Source organism: Diadema setosum, chromosome 1 (assembly GCF_964275005.1).
Source record: "Diadema setosum chromosome 1, eeDiaSeto1, whole genome shotgun sequence".
In the NCBI taxonomy this organism is placed as follows: domain Eukaryota; kingdom Metazoa; phylum Echinodermata; class Echinoidea; order Diadematoida; family Diadematidae; genus Diadema; species Diadema setosum.
Window position 1 is genome coordinate 35281988 of NC_092685.1, and position 21849 is coordinate 35303836.

Consider the following 21849-nt stretch of genomic DNA (forward strand, 5'->3'; position numbering starts at 1 on the left):
AATCAAGGTTAATTTCCTGGTTTGCTCATAGAAAATGTAAGAATTTATATGATCAATTTATCACATAATGGTAGAATATGACTCTGCCTTTCATCTTCTGTGCTATTTTGAGCTCAAATCCAAATACCCAAGTACAATAATGTATGCTATAATTTAATGCTATATAACATTTTAATGTGAAATACTGTTATAAAACATCAACATAATTATAAAACCAAAATGATTATGAACATTGCCAGCTATAACAAAGGGCTTCAAATAGCACATACTGTGACTGAATTCACTGAGACTACTAGTGATATTGATTATTCAATGTAAAATTAAGGCATAAGTATCACATAACATCACCTATTCATGAAATATTAGTTTTTAACGGCATACTTATTTCTACTACACGTTATTTTAATACATTTAAGATTTGTCGTGAAATTTGGCCGTGAGAACAAATAGTCCGAATTTGGTAGTAAAAGCAGTTGGTAGTTTGGCAGTGAAAATTAGCAGCGATCGGTAATCATGGATGGCAGCCGCAGCTATATTGAGCTGAAATGCATGCAGTTATCATCAAGCACTGAGCCGAAAGACATCCCCTCCGCCCCCCCCCCCCCCCACACACACACACACACTCCAGTGGATGAGAAAAACACAAAAAGACAATTACACGCACCCGTTTTTGATTTGGCCACCTAAGCATACAAATTTTTCTTGAATGATTATGTGCGGCCCGGCATCTATTTCTGGCGGTCCCCGGTCTGGCTACTTTTTTTTATATTTTTAGATTACATTTTCAAATTGAAAAAATAAAAAAAAATCAAAATCCTTACGAACTCCCTTGATATGATAGGTTGCGTAGTAAATAGTTACGACAAAATAAATGACAAAAATAACTACAATAGTTTTAATCATCATCATCATATTAGCAGTATTATTTTTTTAATCTAGGCCTAGATTTTTGCCGTTGTAGGATATATAGCATGCCCTGAACTCTTTAGGGGGCACAAGGTACTAGGTGAAATTATGAATTCCTTGGTGATTGGCATCGGGCCCTGTCGGAGCCGCTACGGTGATACGGTATTGACCTTACCACTTTTCAGCCTATAAAGAGAGAGAGAGGGAAGAGAGAGAGAGGGGGGGGGGGGAGAGGGAGAGAGAGAGAGAGAGAGAGAGGGGGGGGGATCGAGAGAGGGAGATGGAGGGGGAGAAGAATAGGGTCGAGAGAAAAGAACAAAGAAGATGGGAGAGTGATAACGTCATGATCATAGGCTGATTTTAGGCTTATACCTTATCACCAGCTTAATGGAAAAACATGTTATAACTTTGGGTCTAGGGCAATTACCCCCTGGGCAATTACCCCAGACCCTTCCCCTGTCCCTAATCCTAATCGTAATCCTGAAACTAATCCTAACCATAACCCAAACTCCTAACACTAAACCCAACCCTAACCCTTATCTTAACTCTAACCTTACCACTAACCAGTATTTAGCCGGGGGGTAATTGCCTCTGGGGGTAATTGCCGGATACGTATAACTTTACCTTCTTTCCATTATCATGACACGCATTATGAACAGCATGATGTTATATGCAACAAAAACTTTTCATTCAATAGCAAATATCATTGTCAAAAAAGTTATAAAGCAAGCTCAACACCTGACCGTGAAACCTCATAGGTTAGGCCTCGTGTGTTTTTCTTGCCCATTTTCGTCATATCTTTATTAAATTGTTGTAAAAATTTCCGACGTAATGTATAAAGGACATGTAGTGATTATTTGGACATCATTCTTCCACCTTCTCTGTTAAATAAACGGAACAACCAGGGTCTATGTCATTTTGCGGGTCTATTTAACCCATCTATTTTATTTGATGGAGTCGGGGCTGCATGAGGGGAAATGCTTTTCCAAACCCTCCCCGCTCGGACTTCCTATAGGTTTTATCATAACACTTTTTTTTTGGGGGGGGGGGGGATTTTCCAAATATTCCATCAAAAATGTGTACGAAACTATTACATTTCAATCTAAATCTACAATTCCCTCGTGTGGGAGGGATATTTCCTAATATTCCACCAAAATGTGCACTCTATCGTTGCAATTAAGTTCTAAAACGCAAAAGGTGTAGCTCCCACATAATTATTATAGAAGGGATACCCCTCCCTCATTCTCCTGCTTGGTCTCCCTCCATAGACTTCGTACTCTTTAGGTTTGTCAATATTTCAGATATTCAACTAAAGTGTGCACAAGCACGATCACTGAATTTCAGTTCTAAAAACAACGCAAAAGCTCTCTCGTGTGGGAGCAGATGGATTACCCCCCCCCCCCCCCCCGTATCCTCTCGCTCGGTATCGATCCATACGGACAATTCTACTAAAAAGTGTACACTTTTTAAAAAGAAAAAAAAAAAACTACCACGGTTTTGGCACGATGTATTGTACACTACACATACATAATATTCTTTGTTGAAAATGAAAATAAAATAGATAAAATGAAATGAAATGCCTGTGCTTCCGGGTGCTTACCACCACAATAAAGCCATTCATATTCTAATGTAGATATAGGAGAACGATTTATATAAAACGTAAAGAAATGAAAATAATAGAATGAGATGAAGTTGTATTATTTTGATAATAAGGTATGTTTTGAAGTGAAATATAATTATGTATTGTATATTTTAATTTGTTTGTGTATAAATGTATCTTTGGTAAATTTGTTTGTGAGTACGTAACTGTAATTGAGTGTGTGTGTGTTTTTTTTTACAATGCATGATGTATTTACATGTTTTTCTGTATTGTCCTTTGTCTTTGCCTTGTGCCTCCTGTTCAATCCAGGACACAACCTAGGCTTTATATGTTACATTGTTTATTGATATAATAAAGAATGCTGAACAACACCCCTACTTGAATATCAACTTTTCTTACCTTTTGGTTGAAAATATTTTTAACATTTCCTCCAAAAGTGTGCACCACATCGTTGAATTTCACTTCTAAAAACGCAAAATCTCCCACGCGGGATGTCCTCCCCACCCCTACCCCCACTCTATTGAACATAACATGGTAATTACCGCTCTTCAGAAAAAACAAAAAACAAAAAAAGGCCTGTTACTTTTCCTGCGCACGGTCATGTGTATATGCGTGTGGGTTGTGTGTGCATGCACGTCACGAGTTCGACAACTACGAATCATACAGCCCACAAGTCATACAGCTCACGAGTCATACCGCATATACGATTTTAAATTCATATAGCTCACGAGTCTTACAGCCCATGAATTCGACACAAGCAAAACAAGGCCCCGAGACCGACACATTATGCCCCGTGTTGTATATTATGTCGAACTCGTGAGCTGTTTTTACCTGTATAATGCCGAACTCATCTTTATGACTCTTGGGCTGTGTGACTCATGGACCTTTTCTCAATGTCGAACTCATTGATCATGGGCTGTGATGATTTCGTGGGTGTCGGTCTCGTGGGATGAGCCCGGGCTGATATGTCTATCATCATACCTCGCGTGGGAGGGGATTCCCCCCCCCCCCCCCCGTCCCCCGCTTGCGTGTTCCCGAAAACATTAAACATATTTCTGCACCCCATAAGATATTTCTGCATCCGGCCATGAACTCGACTAACGTCTCTTGCACTCCTTCACATTCATTACCACGAAATCATCAATATGAAAGAGGCGATGACTGGAACAGTTTTCAGCAGCACAAATCCAAGAAGGATGATGTTGACCGTGATATAGGTAAATAGCTGATAGATTATAACAATGCAGTATAGGCAAGGAGAAGACTGACTTTTCTTCATAATGGCTGATACATTATAAGTCACTACAAACTATTAAAAGACTAAGAACAAAAAGATTTTTACTTTCGGAAATGGTCTGGAAGGGGTAGGCCTATATATTTTTCATACTTTTGATTTTTTTTTTTCATACTACACCTGTTTATCAATCATTATGATTTACGATTGTTTTTATTTTTCAAATGATTTAACTGGCTATCAATGGTCTTTCTTTTTTACTTGTAATTATAGTCACAGCTGTGACCTATCACGGTTTATTGTATCAATTAGATGTATTATGAAATCATTTCATTTTCTGTTTTTATTTTTGGGTCCACTGTAAATGTCATTGTCGGGACACCAAAAATGGACTCGTTTGATGATGAAAATAAAAGGTATATATCGTCAAGCCTTGTTGTATGGAATATGAAATTTTCCATTGGACAAGCTCATTCCCGTTGTTACTGGTACACATACTCGATCACAAGGCTCAGGATTTAGTTTCCTTTTTATTCTCTCCTTTTTTTAAACTGCATTATACATAGAATAATCACAAATTAAAACAAACTACGTCAAGTAACTTAATTTTAAGTCAGCGCATTGTTTGGGAATACAACAACAGATAGCTTTTATCAGGGACCCACACAGAGGCAGAAAAACTGTAAAAAATGACATTTTTTCTTTTGTATCGCATTTGTTTATTTACATAATATCGCACAGTATGCCCGCCGCGCTCACTACTATTACGCATTCGTATTTTTGCGTTTGGGGCCGGGAGAGTTTCCTTTTGTTTTACCTTGTTTGTTTGATGTTGTTTGTTTCATGATTTGTTTGTTTGTTTGTTTTTGTTTTTGTTATATATATATATATATATATATATATATATATATATATATATATATATATATATATATATATATGTGAGACGGAAGGAAAACTTGCAGTATAGACGTTGCAGTGGTGTTCAGTCTTGCCTTTATTCCCCGAGCTTTCGGCTATTTCACTAGCCTTTTTCAAGGGCTTGATGAGACATAACATAAAGCAAAATAGCAACCAATTTGCATGCATTTGAACAGAAATAGAAATAGAAACAGTAATAACAAGAAGCCAATCAAACGGAATACAGGCAGTGACACCAATTCGCATACATTTCAACAGAATAAGGCAGACAACAGAACAAAAACAAAACCAAGAACAGAAAACAAAGCAAACAAAGCAAAAGAAACATGGGCAGCAATATTACATTCGCTCCAACGGAAAGGTAGTATTATCACATACACTTGCGGTGAAAAAATACAGTTGTAGTAGTAGTTTAGTACAATGTATAGGTAATACCAGCGGTAATACATAAACCAACATAAATTGAAGCACAATAGTTACCTTTAGGGCGTGGGGATTTGCTTGTGTGTGGTGTGTGTGGTGTCCGGAGGGTGAGTGTGAGGGGTTCGTACATTATATATATATATATATATATATATATATATATATATATATATATATATATATATATATATATATATATATATATATATATATATAATGGTATTATTATCCGCGTGTTGGAATAAGAGCATGAAGACGATGAAGACAAACAAGATCCGTGCAAGGGTCGAAAATTTGGTTTACAAATAAATGAAGTTGGATTCTAATGCATTATGTCAACTTGTTTGTCTTCATCGTCTCTCTCTCTCTCTATATATATATATATATGCACGTGTCGATATGTCGACTGTCAATCTACAGGTAGAAATGTGTTTGTTTGTTTTTTTTTCCATCATTTGTCTTTTTCGATTTTTTTTTTCTTTTTGGCCAGCGGCAGGCCTAGGCATAATGATCTTTCATAATCATTGTACTAGTATGCCCGTGTCATAAGTCCGTTTAGCACCACACTAGCTTTCTGTGTTTTATATTGTATACTAGTTTAGACGCATAACATTTGTTAAATTGATGAACTGCCAATTAAAACACTAGATAAGACCTTGCTCACTCTACGAGATAACGAACTATTCAGACATCACTTACAGAAAAAACAAAACAAAAACAAAAACAATGGAGACCAAATGAAAAAGATAAACAATTAAGAGAAAATATGGGTGCGCACAGGTCTTGAGCAACACACACACACACACCTTCACAAAAAAATGACAAGAGAAAAGACCGTAGGGCCTACTTTTATATAGTCCGTCAGTCCGTTGCCGAAATATACACAAACACTTAGTTCGTCACCATTGGCAATATCTTTTTTTTTTTCTTTTTTTTTAAAATCTCTCAGCACCACATAAGATGTCAAACCATGTCCGTAGGACGGCCCTGATTGCCACGTTTATAAATATCGTGATTGTTAGAATAGTGTAAATACTGTATCGTTCTATATGGAAATATGAGTTATTGTCTGCATTGGCAGTGCAACCATCCCACAGTGTCCCAGTTGCTCTCCGAGCTTGAGGGCCATGTGGTGGGAAAAAGATATTTGCAGGATGTTTTCTGAGATTTATTCTTTCTCTGCCAAATTCTATAGTTTAACAGAAATTTAAAATCAGGTATCAAGATATTATTATTTTTAACGTATTTGAAGATACAGTTTTACGCATTTTGTAGTATCAAATTTTAAAAATAACGAAATAACCATGACAATGACTTGATCAAAATGGCGGGCGACAATAGTGCTGATTGTTATTGTGGAGATATTCTAAAGCTGCTAGAATCAAGTAAGTTTATCAGTCATTGATTATCAGCTTATTTTATGGTACAAAATATAACGTGCACAATAATGTATGATTTGCGTAAATTTTCGTGGATCAATGCAAACACACGATGTCAGTAAGTCCGAGATACATGGATGTGCATGTAGTCACGATCATAGTCCCACATGTGGAAATTAGTTGGACGTAATCTACAGAATACAGAAGTGCTGGCATTCCCTCCCTGCAGAGCATAAAATATTATTTTTCTTTGCAGACTTTGGACTTGATCTTTCTAGGGATAATGAGAAAAAGGGATCTTGTGGTATAATCTAACGTGCTATAACGTGCTAATTGTGATTTAGGTCCTAGAACAGTCTAGATCGCTAAGTTTACTTGCTTGATTTAGCTCATAAAAAATAAAATGCCATCTGCCCATGGTCATCATGGATGGTTGCTGACTGATCCTCTAGAAGCTAGCTCTGTGTACTATAGTGTTACCATTGGTTAACATTTATCGAGCGAATGGAGTGGGTAGGTAGTTGTCAGCCCGACCAGACGCCGTACACGAAGCACGACTTCTGTAGTCTAGAGTAAAATATCCCGTTTGCGGCAGTTTAAGCATTGTTTAGGGTTTTTCCAACTTGTAAACAAATCAGGCAAATTATTTTCAACCATTTCATATATCATAGACAAGATTATTCATTAACGCAATTGTTTTCATGAAAGAAATTTACCACTGACCAACGCAGTTTTCATGATTTACCTGGGCAAAACCCGGCACAATTTTCGCCGATATGGGCGATATGCGACGTAGTATTTCTGCTTGCGGCACGATGTACAATCCCTATGCAATACGCGCGTGCTCCGCGATCTTCAGCTGACCGCCTTCACATGTCTCGCGAACATTGCGTAAGCGCCAATTCCCATTGCGAAAGCACGTGAAAATAGCGTGCGCACATGCATTGGCCGCAAACAAGATCGCAATGCTGGCGGTGTTGTTGATGTCTTTCTCGTGTTTTTCTCATTTTTTTTTCGATGGTAACTCCACTTTCCGAAAAAAAATGGCGGCCCACATCGGCTCGCGAAAATTCTATTTTAAGTGAGGATATGTTTTCAAAATCCATGAACATCGAGAAAACGACAAAAAATCCAGTTTCTTGGACCATTGTTTCTTAACTGTTATGTTAAGAAGTACCGAAAATTTCATTTTGGATGCGATGTATTGTCATTTAGGTGAGAAAATTTCACTTTCGTCAGAGATCGTGCCCATTTTATTGGTTGGTTTTTGTTGATTGCTAGTGTGTTAGTATGTGTAGTGTGCATGTAACAGTGCAATGCTGTGTTTAGCTGTATATTACCGTGTATGTTGTACCTGCCGCGAACGGCTGCACGGCCGCATAGTGACGCAGTTACTCTAAGTGTAATTAAATTTACAGCAACAGGGTTGCACGATGGCTTGTGCCCTGAACACCGCGCATGCGCAATTCGCTACTGCCCTCGCACGCATCACAATGACGTCATTTTTCATTCATGAATCAGGAGCTACACCAAAGCTGTATCATCATTGGCTCTTTACTCCCGTCATTTACATATTTTCCCACAATGTCATAACGTATGCGACGATTTCCAGCGCGATCGGCCGAACAGTTTGATACCAAACTCGGCATATTTACATCAAATTTTTGATTTTTGGCAAAATATTTTCCTCCTTCGGTGTAACCATATATTCAGTGAAGCTATCGTTATGTTTGAGATTTGATAAGTCATATTTTTACATGATTTTAAGGTGTGAATTTGTAAAGTTGTCGATGTGTTCGTTGGTGTGTGTGTATCAATACATGCGATATGTATGGTACACTGTAGTGACGTATACGGGTGTGGAGCGACACACATAAGAAGCTCAACACCAATGCGAATTAGTCGCCATATTGTATGGTTTGTGTAGCGTTGTGTACTGACGGGAGCTCTTCAACGAGGTCGCCGCCATTAAAGCGCCACGTAACATGAAGGCAAGCACGCATTTTGAGTGCAACGCATTGTGTACACCACACCGATCCACGGAGTAGTAAATCTCGCACACTGCGCTGTGCAGGGAAGCGGACGGCCGGGCGATCAGCCAATCAGCGGCCCGGCTATCTTTTCGCAGCTTTCAACGGGGGATAGTTGATCGTGGGTTGTGCATAGTTATTGAGTGGTGTGATAGAATCTAATGCAAAATGAAATGAATTTAAAGCAAGTGGCCCAATGTTCGACATCATAAACAGCGGAAGCAAAATAGAGTGCATGATCCGAACGCTTGCGCTGCTACCATCGTTCGGCCCCCTGTACTCATTATTCGGCCCCATATGTCCGTGCATCAACATGCGCGACATTCTGCGCCGTGCGCTCGCGTGCTACGCACTCACCTCTACTCACCTCTTCCACTGTTTCCTCCTGTTTTCTGGTTGTTTCCTCCACTTCTTTGCAGCGCTCCCCAATTCATCACCGCCTTCGAATTGAAACTTCCGAGTTCATTTTTTCGCGTCATGATTTTCTTTTTATTGGTTTTGTCAAAACTGAGAGTACATTCACAATATTACAAAATTAAATTTAGCGCTCGAACAACTTACTAGTACTTTAGTCAATAAACGTAAGTGTACCGATGTAGTGATTGTATGGAGCATTTGGCTTGCCATAGACGTTCGTGCGGTCATTTTTCAAAAGAAGGCAGCGATGAATTGGGGATCGCTGCAAAGAAGTGGAGGAAACAACCAGAAAACAGGAGGAAACAGTGGAAGAGGTGAGTCAAAATGTTTACTGATTAATCCTGTATATATTTTTTTCCAGATTGGTTTGAAAACCAAGCTGGAAAAAATAATAATAACCATTTTTATGCCGGGGGGGGGGAACTTGGTTGAAGTTGCGTTAACCAGAACGGTTGAAAACCGTCGCAATAGCGTATGTATCACTGGTGTCTGTCTAAGAAGCGAAAAACTGACCCAGCAAATGTCATTATTATAAATGAGAAGTTTTTCGCGGAATTAGACATACTTGTCGGTCAGGTGATTGACCAGTGTAAATGGTAATGAGAATCAATGTGTATATGATATTGTATAGCACCACTGTCGCATTCACGTATTTACACACATACACAAAACACACAGCATGCACACCTAAACCAGCTTCGCGCCATGAATGTCGTGACGGTGTTGCGTGTTAAATTCAAATATGCATGAGTCCCCAAGTGTGAAAGTTACCATGGACCCTTTCATACAAAGCCACGTCTAAAACGTTGGCTGCAGTCCAAAAATAATGGTAAGGGGTGATTTCGAGGCATTATACCCAGTCCAAGACATCGAGCTAGCGAAAAACTGATCGCACCATCAGATTCAGCATATCCTATCCCTACTTGCATTCCACCTGCTGGTTCAAGTACCTAAGCAGATGCTGAGATATGAGGATATACTGACAGAGTAATTTATGAGTGTATAATAGAATATGGAGACACACTTCTTATTTCATGATGATACCAAATTTGTTAGGATTTGAATAGTTAGTGACCATAAAGGCGAAATCTATCTCAAAATTGCATGTCAAAATGAGCACACCATTTGTTTTTATTGTGCCCTATGGGATTTGTGTGGTATCAGATTGGGCATGTATAGTTGTCTTTATGTTGGTAGCGCACGATCCAACACCCTAATATGATACCTGTACCTGGTACTTATACTTTGCACAATTCACAACACGTAATCGCCAATAAGTGTGTGTATATCCCAAATGCAAAGTGCATGCATACATCTTGTATTCTCTGAAAGATAACCTAGGACATGCTTGTACTGTGTGCGTACAGCGTATGTCTGGGCCGTTGAAATCGGAATTGATCAATACTCGGGTCTTTATGTTTGCCGTTTTGGATAGGAACCAAGCTCTACCTCTAGAAAACATGCAGACCAACGTTTGTGACAAGACCGGAATAAAAAAATGAGAAAAGACAATGAGAATTAAGGAGTATCCATTCAAAGGAAAAAAAAAGTCATCTAGAATGTAAGAAAAAGTAGGTTATTTTCATCATATCGATACATGATGGTGTATTATGAGCATCACACTCTGTGTTGATGTGGCAGTATCCAGCTGGCCACTCTGGCTTTGGATACATTCACATGTGTGGCTGTATACACTGCCTTGAACAAATACAGAACTGCCAAGTCTCCCTGATTCTGCAGGAGTCTCCCTGAAAATGCAAAAATCTGTTCATGTCTGAACAAGAGAATATTATAATCTCCCTGATTTGGGCATTTTTTTCGCCCACTGAAATGCATGTAGTAACACGCAGATATCTCCATGATTGCTGTGTGGAATCTCCCTGATTTGGATGTTGGAATGTTGGCAGACCTGCAAATATAGCCATCATCCTTTTGTAATTTTGGTAATAAAAAGACAACTCCCAAGGTCTGTTTGCATGGATACAGTAATTCATCTGACCGGTACAAATCCATGATTGTGATTGTGTCCATGTATGTCAATCAGAATCATGCAGAATAGATGAGAATCGCTCTGCAGTAGGCAACAAGTACAGCACGCACATACTATGTACTAGTATACACACACAGCGTGCACATGCAATCCAGCTTCGCGCCGCGAATGCAGAGACTCCAACTCTCCCGTTTTCGACGGGAGATCTCCCGCCGAAAACACATTTAATTGCAAAATCTCCCGTTCTCCCGTTTGATTTGATTTCTCCCGCCCTGGCTCTTTGCCTCCCGTTGGAAAGGATTTCTTACTTATCTCTATCGTGTGTTGAAAAAATAAGCCTTAGATAACACAAGAGGGCATCTAGAACCCTAGGAACTTCGCGCTTCGCACACATCAAGTTGGAGTCTCCCGTTTGCTAGGGGTTTCAGGCGGGAGAATCTCCAGATCAGAAGGTGCTTTGGGTTGGAGTCTCTGCGAATGCCATGTGACAGCGATGCATGTTAAATTTACATACATTTGCATGCGTGAGCCCTTATGCAGGGACATTACCATGAACCCTTGCATACAATTCCAAGCCTAAAGTATTTGCTACATCACAAAAATTATGTTATGGTGTGTATTCAAGCTGTTTTGGTCACGTATACATTTCTTCATTGACTACTGTACTCCACAATCACGAAATTAACCACTTGCGAAATCGTCTTGAAGTCCCGATTCACAAATATTTAGACTCACTAAATATATGGCATGTACATGTAATACAGTAATTGACAAATTCTGTAATTATTTGGTAGTGATTATATACTTAACATGGTAGATGTGTTCCACTGTTGAATACTTCTTCAAAAATTAACACATTATTGAGAAATTCATCCTTTGATCTTAATTCAGTAGATCAAAGTTCATATTTGTAAATGGCTGTACTGTACAGCGTTGATAATCAAAGATATTTTCCCACACCGTCTTCAAAATGGAAGTTGATACCTGTATTTATGAACAAGAAATTAAAATTTTTGATAATCTTTCAGCATCTTGTATGGATGATGCTTTGCATGTAGGCAGTACAATGTCATGTGTAACTTGCAAACCCTCCAAAGTTTGTAGGGGCCTACAAAATGTACATTGTATGCATTTCCCATACAACACCATGTTTAATGATCAAGGTATTATACATGTAATGTGTAATATTTCTAGTCTTTTGCTACTGAATATGAGAGCCCAGTCTCATTATATGTTGACTGTTTTATGATAGGCATAAAATCTTGCCAGTCTGCAGCAGTCTTTATTCTGAACACCCATAATTCTCCAAGTAGGCCTATATAATTTGTCATACAGCAATAGGAAAATGTATGGGATATTCGATGAAAGTCTCTATGAGAAAGGAAGCTAATATCATATATTGTCATCACACTCTCACCAAATTACATTGTAGGCGAAAATACAGTATGTGACATGGACTTGATATCAGGTAGCATCTTTCGATGGACTTTGGTGGACATTGTGAGGGATACTCTAAAACCAGAAACTTTGTCGAATTTCCTGAAAAGACAAGATTCACAAAAGTAAAGTGTTTGTGTACATGTACATAGTGTATTGAATGCCAGAGCCATGCTGTGGAAAAAGGCCTTTGGCTCTAATTCACGGAAGTTTCATGCCACAGTATTTCTGGGTTTTCAGTAAGCCCCAACAAGTGAGAGGGATGTATACAATGTGAATGTTCATTGCTTATTGATGTGCTACAGTGTGAATGGCAACAATGAGCATTTTCCACAGTGCACATACAGGCTGGAACAAGGTGCATTTGAAGTTCAGTGTGTCTGCAGCAGTCATGGACCATGTGTCCATCACTGATGCATTCAGCCTTCCTCACGTACTTTTAACGCATTGGACAGCGTGTGTTCTGTTTGTGTAGGCTGCCATTTCCTTGCCTTTCGCGCTCTAGATGTTGGTGTCGCGCTTCGATTTAAATCGCCGATCACCAAGGCAAAAACTTAATCTAACATCAAGTCACAGAAATCACCCGAATTCACAAATTTGAAAGGAGTGTCAGGAAGAATCCCATGGACAAATCAATTTCTAAGGTCTTTTTCGTCAATATGATAAAAGTATAGCCTCACATAATGCAATAATGCCAACGCAACTTACGACGGAACTCGGTACTTCAGATCGGACAGGGCAAAGGCTGATGCGCTTTCACGATAATTACACCAAAAAAGTTCATTCAATATAAATTACATTTTAGCATATTTCTTAATTTTTTCTGTGATTTTGAGTGTGTTTCATGTGATTTTGAGGGGTTTCCTGACTGACTGGTGAAGATCTTGTGATCGTTAGAGTTTTTTCTGTAAAGTTGGAGAGAGTTAAATTAGCAGTACCGTGTGGATGGGGGAGCCAAGGACAGGCGTAATCACCATTTGTTTTGCATGCATTGTGCCACTTCGACGTGTTGGGTTGGTTGTGTACATGGCCGGCTGTGCGCTGGCAGGCCGGCCGTGCGCTGGCAGGCCGGCCCAGGCGGGCCGCGCCGGCGCTGCCCGCCCGCGTAGCTAACCAGCTGGATCGAACAGGGGCCCCACCCACAGAGGTTGACTGACTAAAAGGGTGCTTCATTTAAGAAAAGAAACTGAACTGAATAATCATAAACACAAATTACTTCAGTCTGTCGTAAACCTGGATTTAGGCTTGGTTCGAGACCAATTATCCAGCTAGATTCTGATTTTTTTTTTTAGTGCTACTGTAGGCCTACGCAGGCCATGGTGTAGCAAAGCAAACCCACTGCCAGCCAGTGACAACCCATTGAATAGCCACATTATGTTATCATATTTGGTCATATGAAGCTGCAAGATTATGAGGGAATCAGAAAACTGGGGCAGATTTTCCATAATTCATTGATATGGCTTGAGTTATATTGGTCGATGGTTATTGCTGCAATTCCCTCATTCATTGAATGGTCATATGGCCATAATTAGTTAATTGTAATAACATGCAAATTATGAGGGAATCAAGGATAACATGCAGGGGCAGACTTTCCATAATTCTTTGATGGCTTAGTAGATGGTAGGGATTTATTCCTGCTAAGGGGGAAGGACTACCATACAAAAATGAATGGAACCATAACCCTGAATGTGAAGATTAATAAAGAAATACATGAATATACAATACATATCCAGGTATACGCAAATAGAAATACACCATGCAAGTAAAATTGAATATATGTTGAACTTCTTACCTATAATGTAACTGCCTTATATAGTAGTTAATTGCCCCACTGAGCTGTGACACTTCAAAATAATTATTGTGATGTTCTTTTTTTTTTCTCTGACATAATTCACAAATATGTCAAACTTAACATTACATTTCCAGATTTAGCCTCTATTCCAAATGCATAGAACTTCATAAACCTAAATCACTGTATGTATGGTACGTAGCTGATTAGAGATCTAGCGTCTACCACTGTAGCAGCTAGTACTAATCACACACTGACACAGACCACAAAATCATGATACCGTTTACTGTCGCTTCCTAGCAAACTGCAAACTAAAAGTTCTACGCTCCATAATGACTTTACAGCCATTATGAGAGTCTCATAAATCAACAGTCAGGTGCCTAGAACCTAACGTTAGACCTGCATTTTCTTGATTCCCCCAACTTCTAACTCAATGCTTGTGTAGTTAGAATCCACTAAGCATTTTCAAGTGAGTTGCAATCAATATTCTACTTGGAACTGACCATTTAACAACCACATGCAATCACCATCATTTACTTCTGCATTCCATGCAAATTACCATAGATAGAATAGGTACGTAACGTTAATATGGGCAACTTGGTCCTTGTCCGTGAGTGCGCGTTTTAACAAGGTGGGACTAAAAGCGCAGGCCTACGGACACGGCAATGTGACACGCAGCAACTGCTAAGAAATGTTGTTCAGCGGCTCACTGATCCAAGTTTACTCGAATGCCATTTGCTTATACACGTCCAATGAAACGAAACAAGCATTTTAATGATTGCTTTAGGACCTAGATTTAATATAAATAGCAACATAACATAGTGTGTCAACTATGAAAAGTCATGCACCTTTCCTATCCTTTTGTGAGCACTCTTTTCATTCTACTAATGCAAAAAGTAGCGTTTTTAGCTCTGACTTTGATCCTTTCTCTCTAAACTCTATCGAACTCAAACTCTTGACCTACGTCATAAACACATCCATATTTATCACCATAAAATTTTTCTTAAAAGTAAAAATTAGTATAAAAAATGATAACAGATTTGCCAAAAGCTTACAAATATTACATAATATCCGTCACAATTTCTATTTTGTGATGGTCAAGTTCAAAAGCCAAAAAATTGTATTTTTTAAAATCAGTTTCGTGATATGCCCGGACATTTCATATAAATGCATACTCATATGCTTATTCATATATGAATATTCATTAAAGTAGGGGTGATAGGGAATTTCATTGGCTGTAGTAATCTTGACAGACAACAACCATGGAAAGAATAAAATAGGAAATTGAAAGAAAACGTTTATGCAAATTTTGGGGGCTTGGGTACGCACAAAATGGCCACGCCCACTAAGAGAACAAGGTTTAAAGGGTGTATACAATTCTGGTCGAGGTGAGTATTTAGCTTTTAACTTTTTGCGAGATATTCAGAAACCACTCTATGAGATGTCAAAGAGCTTGCAATTCTATGGGTTATCAAAAGTTTATCTGATGAAAATCGGTTTTGAAATGGCTGAGATATCCAAAAACAAGGTGAAACAAAGAGATCCTAATAAAAGCGTGGCCTGTCGCCTTTTATTATTATCACTTTTTTGGATATCTCAGCCATTTGAAAGTCGATTTTCATCAAATAAACGTTGAATCCTTCTTAAAATTGCATGCTCTTTCATATTTCATGAGAGGTTTCTCATTATCTCACTTAGGAATGTTCAAAACATGAATCCCCACCTCAACCAGTACTGTACAGTCCCTTTAAGTACATGTCCTAGGTTCTCAGTGGAATGAGAAGAGGGTACCCTTGTACTAGTCATTTCATAAATGGGGTGTGTATGGCTAAACATGAATCCCACAGTAGAGATGTCCCCTGCTGAGCATGTGATGACATACAGTGTATGATGTGTGTGTTTGTGTATGCATGTGTGTGTGTGTGGTGTGTGTGTGTGTGTGTGTGTGTGTGTGTACACGAATGTACTGTATGTGTGCACACGAATATACTGAATGTGTGCACATGCTTATTGATGTGTGTCCATATATGCATGTGTGTGTGTGTGTGATTACCAATACAATTTGTGTGTCAGCATGGAATGGGTGCATTTGTGCAGTTGTGCAACAGAGCCTTTGCGCAGAGAGAAAAAAAAGTACTTTGTGAGGATAGTGTACAAAAATTACAAATCACAACATACATTGTTACACCTGTGCTTCGTGCAAAGTCTGTGTCTGTTAAAATCAGTAAAGAGCATGAACTTGAGTATGGACTTGAGTTTTTAAGATTTGCTGACAACATCATGTTAGATTCAGAGCAGCTCTGCATTTTTGATACAAATGTTGTGGTTTTTTTTTTTTTTTAATATACAAGCCCTTGTGAAATGTGATATGAAATATGATATGAAGCAAAACAGGAATTCATATGATTCCAGCATATGAGGATTGTCTCAGATTGTCTCTGATTGTCTCATTGTTGACCAGTTCTCCCAGTTGCATATAGGCCCTAAATGTAAACATTTCTTTGCCAGCTGTTGGATCTGTATGCTGGCCGTACACTACAACTGTATGTGCAAGTGTATGAGGTGATTTATGCACCAATGCACAACACGCATGTAGGTCAATCAGGGTCACACTTTCGGTATTCACATGTGCACTTCCGGTAGTGCTGAGTTACTGTGTAGCAGGCGCGGTTAGAGCATGTATGCCATAATGGCATCTACTTTGTCCCTTCTCATCACGATTAAAACATTGTTACTTCACAATCGAAATGCATTTTCAGAGCTTATAACTTGATATTTCTTTTCTCAACATGTAACAATTGCTGCGAAAATCTACAAAACTATGGTACAGTCAAACCTGTCAATAGTGGCCACCCAAGGGAGACAAAAAGAGTGGCTGTTATAGACAGGTGGCTGCCATAGACGGGTTATCGGACATTTTGTGTGCATCGTTTACATGGATTGTATGCATACATGTATGTGTAGTATACGGATACATGCTTCATGTATTGAACAATGCCGGTATTGATCGAGTTGTTGCACAGTACATCAGTAGCATGCGTAGGCCTACTTCAAGCAAAATTTTCACTATTAAGTCGCATTACTATGACTGAATGGCGGGTGAATGTAGAAGTAGCAGTGACTGAACGCTAGCCATGAATGACAGGCTCGGCTGCAAAGCGGAAAAACGTGCTGAATTATCGACTCAGCTGCGGGTCCATATGGGTCTGTGGCCGCTATACATAGACAGGTAGTTCGACTGTAGTTTGGAGATAGAGATACATGTAGCGTAGCACTCTGTATTTTTCATGTACTATCACATGTCTACAGCCTGTGCTGTGCACGAGCACAGCTTTGTCAACACATTGCTTTGGATATTAGTTAGCGCCGCAGCCATTTGACTTTTTACAATGCATTTTGATTAAATGCGATGAGGAGAACTGAATCGTAGCAAACTAAAGGTACTACAATGTGCCTGTATTGACAGACACTGTGTACAATTATACAGAGCCTGTAAGCATTTCTCAACACCAATATGGGTCCTACACATTCCATATTTGCTAAGATGTATAGAGTATAATAACCTACATATGTATATACTATGTGATCTTGTAAACAAAGTGTTTTAATTGATAGCTTTGCTCTTTAAGCTGCAGTTTTTCCGGTATTGAAAGAATCCTATATGCTCCAATTTTTATGCTGTGGTGTTATTTTTTCCCCAACCAGGTACTCAAGAAAAGATTGATTTACAGAAAGAACATGTATGGATCCTGTACAACTACACACAGGCCTTCCTTCACAGGTATGTACAATGTTACAATGTACGTCAAACACTTCATTATCACCTACAATACACTATCCTCTGTTCATTCATTTTGATAGAGGTTGATTCATTAAGTGGAATGATACTTCACTGTGCAATATCTATCGGTGTCCAACTGACAATCTGGACCTGTATGTACCAAACATGCATCAAAAAGAAAATTCAAATGTATTGTTATGTACATAGCAAATTGTTGTTCCTTTGATTAAAGGAAATGTTAGAAAGGCCTTGATAAGATACATGATACATCTTGTGGCTGTGATGTTGTTGTGTGACATTCAGGCTTGCACAATCTTTGCCTTTTTTTTTCTCTGGAAGATAATTGTCAGTAGCACTTTCACACACATGTGCATGTACTTGTCAAATAAGATTCAATAATTATATGGATATTCTTTGTTATTGTGAATATTGCATTTAAACCACCAACAGCAGCTAGAGCAGAGATGCCAAGGTCAGAGAGCAGCTAGGTATGAGATTTTGTGACTGTGAAGCTTGAGGAAGTAAAGTGATGGAGCAGTGTGGGGGAGTGGGGTGTTCCCCCACCCAAAGGAGCTATAAGCTGTAAATCGTGCAATCTGGTACATACATGAATTTAATATTTTGACTTACGCTGATTTTTAAAAAGAATCCCAGCGTGTGGCTTGTTTGGTGGTTTGAAATCCATGTTTTGGGTTCACTTGTTTTTCTGTGAGGCGTAAGAAAAATCTTGTCGGGTGTTTTAGCGTGAAAACAACCCCTGAGGCATGAGTCTCATGCCTCGTGCATGAAACTTGGTATGTCTGCTACGATTGTATAATGGTGGTAGTATTCTGGACAGTCTGAACTGTAGTGAACGCTACATGAGTTAAAGGACAAGTCCACCTTCATATGTGGATTGAGTGAATGCATCAATATTAGTAGAACACATCAGTGAAAGTTGGGGAAAATGGACAATCGGTTCAAAAGTCATGAATTTTTAAAGTATCTTCGCAGTCACTGCTGGATGAGAGGACTACTACAGTGTATGATGTCACATGCGTAGAGCAATACCATGAAAATATAAAGAAAATTCAACATATTTTCACTTTTCTTGCATAATAAAAGGACACTTGACTCTCCTCTTTCTTTGATTTTAATCATGAAAACAAAGTTCATGGAATTCATGGAAAGCACCCATGTTTAGTTAACAACATTAAAATACAAAAACAAACCTAAACACTCACTGATACATACAACTTTACATGGAATTACAGCACAAGCAAGTAGAAAATCATCAGAAAACTACCATGAGAGTCAAATGAGATATAATCACTTGCATTGATTTGTTTTGCCTACCATTCTAATACTTAGAAATAATAGAGTGTGTACAAGTACATCTACAATTGTATAATGCATCTGAGCAGTGATTGGAAGAAAAATAGACATGAGTCAGTGTATAACAAGACTTACTGATTATATGCAAACTAAATCAATAGGCACTTTGTACATTGCTTAGAAACTGTGAAAACCAGTTATGAAGTGATGATTGTGTAGTGAATGCTGCAGAAGACAAAATTTCTGTGTTTTAAACAAATTTGAATAGGAAATTCGAACATGAGTGCGCAAAATGTATACCTTGTACTCTTGGGGCATCTGTTTTAATGTTGGGTACGTAACTACATAGCATGTCAAGAGAATTTTGGAAGTCTAGTGATTCTATAAAATCATAGCCTTATTCACATGTAGTGAACTACCTTGACAGACTTTCCTTGCTGAAATGATATTGGTACAGTGTACTCCCGTTATGACAAATACGGTTATAACAAAATTCTCATCACAACAAAGTGAAAAGTCAGGTACCAAAATTATCATCAAGAGTAATTGTCCCTGTTTGAGCGTGCTCCTACTGAGAGCACCTCGCATCCCTCGCATCGCCACGAATTTTGTCCAACGCAGCACCTCGTATTTTATGACCACTCGAGCTGTTTCTACTGAGCGATAAAATACGCGGTGATGCAAAGGTGACGTGCAAATGCGGTGATTCCTGAAGTCACATATTTTCAGGTCACAGATCGGGTCACGCGCGCACTGCCTTTTGGGAAGGTAAACAATACGAAGATGGCGCCAACCAGAGACAACCTGTTTCTTCTTGCCTTACTCATATCAGCCGCTCAGACATCGGCATCAAGACATGAATTGAGTTCAATTCAATTCAATTCAATTCAATTCATTTATTTTCATTCTTCTTTTTTCCAACAAAACATAACACAATATAAATCAGGTATAGTATTATATCATAAATAAAAACATTTGCCTTTGCAATAGATAAATGATATCGATAAACGTAAGAGCGCATACTGGCAAAAAAAGTAATACAAAGTCATGCTTCAGTTGAAAAAAAAAAGAATAGAGAGGTCTACTAAAAAGCAAAGCTTGTATATTGTGAACCACTCATGAAACTTATGAATTACTTATTTACAAACACTTGTCACAAATATGATATAAGACAGGACGGGACAAAACAGAAGAAACACAACAACATGACACAACTTGCCAGAATAGATAAAAAGAATGGAAGGAAAGAAAGAAAAGGAGAGAATGAGAGAATGTCTACACGCTGAACAAGGAAAATGGAACAGGGGATGGTATACAAATAATGAATGTTTATGAGTGCAATGGACAGAATATTTCATGAGGTGAAAGATGAAATGATCCATGCAATAGGCTGTTCAATCACGCGAACAATAGACGATGAATGCACGCAATTGATTCACATGTAGGGCCTATACACAAGCGAGTTGGTACAAAGCATGATGCGTGTGAAAATACGGTCGCAGTGTACACGATGAACCGTTTGAAAAGCGCGGGGCGAAATTCTAGACGTCCGGTACACAGCGAATTTCGCTACCCGGTGTGTTTCTACTGAGAATCGTCCCTCGCATCACCCCGCATCGACCACCTCAATAGGTGGACGACGGAGCACCACGCATCACCGCGCATCAGCCACTACCCAATCTGTTTCTACTGAGGAAAAATTTGAGGTGTCACCTCGCATCACCACGCATCACCACGTATCACCATGAATTACCACGCATCGGCCGGCATCACCTCGAATTTTCATCGCTCAGTAGAAACACGCTCTTTGTGACAGGGTGCCTATTCATGGCAGGGGCAGTTTCATTCATCAATAAAACCGTCAACGAGTGTCAAGTGTGCTTAGTCCCACTTCAGAACAAAAGCAGGAGTTACTTGTAAGTGTTTAAGGAAGTGAGGATACTCTCACACCAGATTGAGTCTTTTCATCAACAAATAAATGGCCCCTGCTGCAAATAGGCACTCTGTCGCAACAGGAATGATTACTTATCTTTTAAACATACTTTACTGTTGGGCTGTAACAAAATTTTGATATAAGAAAAGAAAACATACCGGTCCCAGGGACTTCATTATAACAGGAGTCTTAATCTAAAGGACATGTTCACCTTCATAGACATGTGAGTTGAGTGAATGCAGCAATATTAGTAGAACACATAAGTGAGAGTTTGAAAATCGGACAATTTGTTCTAAAGTTATGTATTTTTTAAGTTTCTGCTCAGTCAAGGCTGGATGAAAAGACTACTATAGCTTGTGATGTCACATGTGTACAACGATATAAAGGAAGAATAAAGAAAATTCAACATATTTCCATTTTTGTCGAGCCCTCTGGAGGTGAGGGGAGACTAAGAGATCGCCTGCGGCGTCTGACCGTCCGTCGTCTGTCCGTCCGTCGTCTGTCCGTAACGCTACAAAAACTTCAATAACTCTGTACTCTGGGCTTCAATTGCAATCAAACTTTGAGGGAAGAGGGGTCATACAAAGTTTCACATTTTATCATATATGAAGGTCACCTCAAGGTCAAAGCTCACAGGCAGGGGTCAATGAACTTTAGGGCCCAATGTTAAAGGACAAGTCCACCTTCATATACAT

At 38.9% G+C, this 21849-nt stretch overlaps 1 protein-coding gene across 1 annotated transcript in view; it reads left to right on the top strand.

Moving 5' to 3' along the window:
• Positions 1–6408: 6408 nt before the first annotated feature.
• LOC140235714 (ubiquitin carboxyl-terminal hydrolase 34-like) overlaps positions 6409–21849 on the top strand; it is a 105321-nt gene continuing 89880 nt past the window's right edge. Inside the window, exons 1-2 of the mRNA XM_072315729.1 lie at positions 6409–6469; positions 17832–17907. Coding sequence (XP_072171830.1) covers positions 6409–6469; positions 17832–17907 — 137 coding nt within the window. The remainder of the gene's footprint in view (positions 6470–17831; positions 17908–21849) is intronic.